Genomic DNA, 4,464 nt, shown 5'->3' on the forward strand with positions numbered 1-4,464 from the left:
ACCCTGGGGTCATGTGCGTCCATTAAAAGTCGGCAACAATCTCTGAGTTTTTCCTTCATTTCCCCAATGCGAGCTCTCCTGGGAGTTTCCCCTGCTGCTTCCTACAGTCGGCGTGACCGTCTGCACATTTTACTCCCTTACTTGATTTTCTACTATCTATTGCTCTCTTTTTCAGTGGGTGAGAAGCTGGAGATGAGTCAACTGGGTGCCCTGGTAGCCAAGAAGGCTAATGGCATATTAAGTTGCGTTAGGAGGAGCATTGCCAGCAGATCCAGAGACGTGATTATTCCCCTTTATTCGGCTCTGGTGAGGCCACATCTGGAGTATTGTGTCCAGTTCTGGGCCTCCCACTATGAAAAGGATGTGGATGCATTGGAGAGGGTCCAGCCGAGGGTGACCAAAATGATTAGGAGGCTGGAGCATATGACCTATGAGGAGAGGCTGAGGGATTTGGGTTTGTTCAGTCTGCAGAAGAGAAGAGTGAGGGGGGATTTGAGAGCAGCCTTCAACTTCCTGAAGGGAGGTTCCAGAGAGGCTGGAGAGAGGCTGTTCTCAGTAGTGATGGATGCAGAACAAGGAGCAATGGTCTCAAGTTGCAGTGGGGAAGGTCCAGGTTGGATATTAGGAAAAACTCTTTCCCTAGGAGGGTGGTGAAGCACTGGAATGGGTTCCCTAGGGCGGGGGTGGAATCTCCATCCCTAGAGGTGTTTAAGTCTCAGTTTGACAAGGCCCTGGCTGGGTTGATTGAGTTGGGTTGGTCCTGCCTTAGGCAGGGGGCTGGACTTGATGACTCCTGAGGTTTTTTCCAGCTCTGTGGTTCTATGATTCTGTGTTGTCCAAGACTGAGAAATCTTTCGAGAAAGTGAGATGTTCCCCCTGAACACCATTAAGTACCGTGTGTGTGTGTGTGTGTGTGTGTGTGTGTGTGTGTGCGTTTCTCCGTTTAACTAACCCACACTCTACATTAGCAAAACAGCGCAATATGTTTATGCAGATTTCATTGTGTTCTTGTTTGTCTCTTCGTCTGATTTATTGTTCGTACTCATGTGATCTTGGATGGGGGGTTCTCAATCAGTACTGCTGCCAAAAAAAAAAAGCAACCAAACAAAACCCTGGCAAGTGTGTGTGTTGCAATCCTGGAGTGTTATGTAGGTTAAAGTCTTCTGGGGGAGACAACAGAACGTATAAGAAGGAAAGCAGAGAGCTGGAGAAGTCTCCTGCTAGAAGGAAAGTGGGATAGGGGAACCACGTTATTCTATATCCCTCTCCAGCTTGAATTCTGATATTTTCCAGGTAAGCAGAAGTTGCTTGTTGTTTTATTTGTGTGGAAACTATTGTTAAAAATACATTGCGTTACCTTGTAGGGTGAAATGTGCCAGGGTGCTTTAAATGGAAGCATAATGAAAATAAGTACGATGCCTTACAAAAAATAATTCCGTACTTTCAGATGTTTTATTTTCATTTTAAGTTCGGACAGTTGTGCATGCGTGAACAGCTGGTGCTAATCCACAGTGATTTATCTAAAAGTAAACATAAAACCGTCCTTCTAAGGAGAGTAAATCAAACAGATAAGACTTCATGGCTGTATTTCCAGCCCGTCAGTGGATCATAGAAGGGTTTCAAGACAGAGTAAGCATGAGTAAAAGATTATTTAGTCAATCATAAAAGCAACAACCAAGCCAACTCCCTCACCACGACGGAGGAACTGTGTTTAATTAACAGTAAACTGAGTTTTAAGATTCAGTGTGTGATTTTAAGTAGAGAATCGCTAGTGTGTGAGTTTACATTTGTGTCCTGCCTGTTTAATTCTTATTACGTTAACATAACTGCTAAGTTTGTTTTACCAGATTTTTCTAGGCAGTGTATTGTTTACTGTATTCGAATATTTTGTGCAAACAATGCATGGCCGTGCCTTAAAAGAATTGCCTGAAGTTGTTAGAATGATGGAAAACATTGAGACTTTTTGAGGCTACCATTCACTCTTTGTTAATTAAATCTACTATATATTTTAGAGCGTTTGTCTGTCTGTCTGTTTGATCAAGAACTTCTCCTAAACGATAGAGCTAAACCCACCAAATTTGGTATACAGCTTCCTCTTATTGTAACTTAAAGCAACGTCAGGGTTTGGTTGTGCCAAGAAAATGAGCTGTGTCTGGAATGGGGTTGTTTCTCAGAAAACCAAACACAAAAGAGACAGAGTCCCCGAAGCAAGCACAGTCCTCAAAACTGACATAACCGAGCGAATGTTCAAAGAGACTGAGCCAGAAAAATAGGATGAGCCTGCAATCGGGTTGCTTCTCAATATACCTTAGACAAAAGAGATAAAATGGAGACATTCGGAGCAGTGCTCTGTTTTGACACTGCAAAATCAAGCCTAAGGTTTGAAAACTAGATGAAAATGAAACCAAATTGACTCTAGCCCTTTTCGTTAAAATATAGCAAATGATAAGAGTTTACAGGGATGACCCTCCCGCCCACAAAAATATGTGTGGCTCTAATGCTTGTTTTATAATCTGCAGGGGAACAGTATGATGGTAAAGGTGACTCTAAACAGGCATTTCCAGCGGTGAATTCCTCCATGCCAATACCCAATATGTACAGTAACTACTCTGGGCTCAGCATCACCGAAGAAACTCTTCAAGATGCACGTTCCTCGCCTCCGAATGGATCATCCGACCAGATGTCTCCCTCTCCCTGCCCGCTTCTGTATTCTGATTATCAATTCACACTCATTCCAGTGCTCTATTGTGTGATCTTTATCCTCGGGCTTGCTGGCAACAGTGTGGTGGTGGCGGTGCTTTGTCGCCATCACGGCCCCAAGACAGTTGCAAATATTTACATTTTCAACCTGGCCGTGGCTGATTTGCTGTGCCTCGCTACGCTCCCTCTGTGGGCAGCCTATTACGCCTATGGCTACAACTGGATTTTTGGCTCCGTCATGTGCAAAATTTCAAGCTCCGTCCTGTGTCTCAACATGTTCGCAAGTATATTTTTCATCACCTGCATGAGCCTGGACCGGTACCGGGCTATCATCCATCCGATTCGATTTCAGAGAAGGACGCTACAGCAAGCTTCTCTGATCACATTCCTTGTTTGGGGCCTCGCTTGTTTGTCTTCTCTGCCAACCTTTTATTTCCGGGACACCTACTTCATCGAAAGCCTGGGGGTGAACGCCTGCATTATGGCTTTTCCCTATGAGAAGTATGCCAACTGGTCTGCCGGCACAGCCTTCATGAAAAATGCACTTGGCTTTCTGATTCCTTTAACTGTCATAGCCACGTGCTACATGTGCATCTGGATGCACCTACTGAAAGCACGGGAATTTCGGAAAAACAAACCAAAAAGAGACAAAGTCTTGAGACTGGTGGTGGCAGTGGTCGTGGCCTTCTTAATCTGCTGGCTTCCGTTCCACGTTTTAACCTTTATGGATGCCCTGGTGCGGATGCGCCTCATTAATAACTGTGACATTACAACCCTCATCGACACCACCCTGCCGTTCGGCATCTGCATGGGGTTTGCAAACAGCTGCATCAACCCCTTGTTGTACTGTTTCATTGGGCACCAGTTCCAGGAGAAGCTCCAGCATCTGTTTAAGCTGCGAGTCTATCAGTTTAACAGCACCCGGCAAAGCTCTTCCTCAAGAAAAGGGAGTTACCCTAAAGACGCCGAGACCCCAAGGGACGGTGAGAAAGAGAGATTGAACTGTAAGCCCACACTGTAGGTAGCAAACAGATTTTTTTTGGGGGGGGGGGGAGGGGCATCTGGATGCTTTTAATGTTCTCTCTTCCTCCCCTGTTTTCTATATTATCTAGCACAAAATGTTCAAAGAGAATTTATTTGAATGTACTTGGTCATTCTCTTTACCCACCTTTTGGCAAAGAGCGGTGAATGTAGAATTTTTACTTGCAGTATAATAGATGTAAAATAAAGCTATACGAGACCTTTTTAAATATGAGACAGTACGTAGCTGGGAGTATGTGAATACTGTCTAATACGACATAAGATAGGGTGACCAACAATAACACTTATAAAAGATTGTACAATAAAGAAAAAAGTGTGTATATACTGAATGTCACATCTCCTCATTCTAATACCCTCTTAAAAGAAGTAGTTTGGCATGACAAAAAGCTGCCCCACATGCTATAAATGAATAAAATGCAGATACTCCTCTCCTGTACCTGCTTGCCAGACAAGGGCTGTGTCCAGACTCAGGGTTTTTTTCGAAAAAAGTAGCCTTTTTTCGAAAAATCTTCACCTGCGTCTAGACTGCAGCCGCGTTCTTTCGAAATTAAATCGAAAGAATGTGGCTTTTCTTTCGACGGTGGTAAACCTAATTCCACGAGGAAGAACGCCTTCTTTCGAAAGTGCTCTTTCGAAAGAAGGCATTCTTGACAGCAAACAGGCTTTTTAGAAAGAGAGCATCCAGACTCACTGGGTGCTTTCTTTCAAAAAAGCGGCTTGCTT

General features: G+C 44.0%; 1 protein-coding gene across 1 annotated transcript; it reads left to right on the plus strand.

Moving 5' to 3' along the window:
* Positions 1-732: 732 nt before the first annotated feature.
* AGTR2 (angiotensin II receptor type 2) lies at positions 733-4,065 on the plus strand. Its single transcript, XM_006135326.5, has 2 exons — positions 733-1,293; positions 2,520-4,065. The coding sequence occupies exon 2, from the start codon at positions 2,579-2,581 to the stop codon at positions 3,719-3,721; it is 1,143 nt and encodes a 380-aa protein (XP_006135388.3). The 5' UTR covers positions 733-1,293; positions 2,520-2,578; the 3' UTR covers positions 3,722-4,065.
* Positions 4,066-4,464: the final 399 nt, after the last annotated feature.

The sequence above is a fragment of the Pelodiscus sinensis genome, chromosome 13 (assembly GCF_052426305.1).
Source record: "Pelodiscus sinensis isolate ZL-2025 chromosome 13, ASM5242630v1, whole genome shotgun sequence".
Lineage (NCBI taxonomy): Eukaryota > Metazoa > Chordata > Testudines > Trionychidae > Pelodiscus > Pelodiscus sinensis.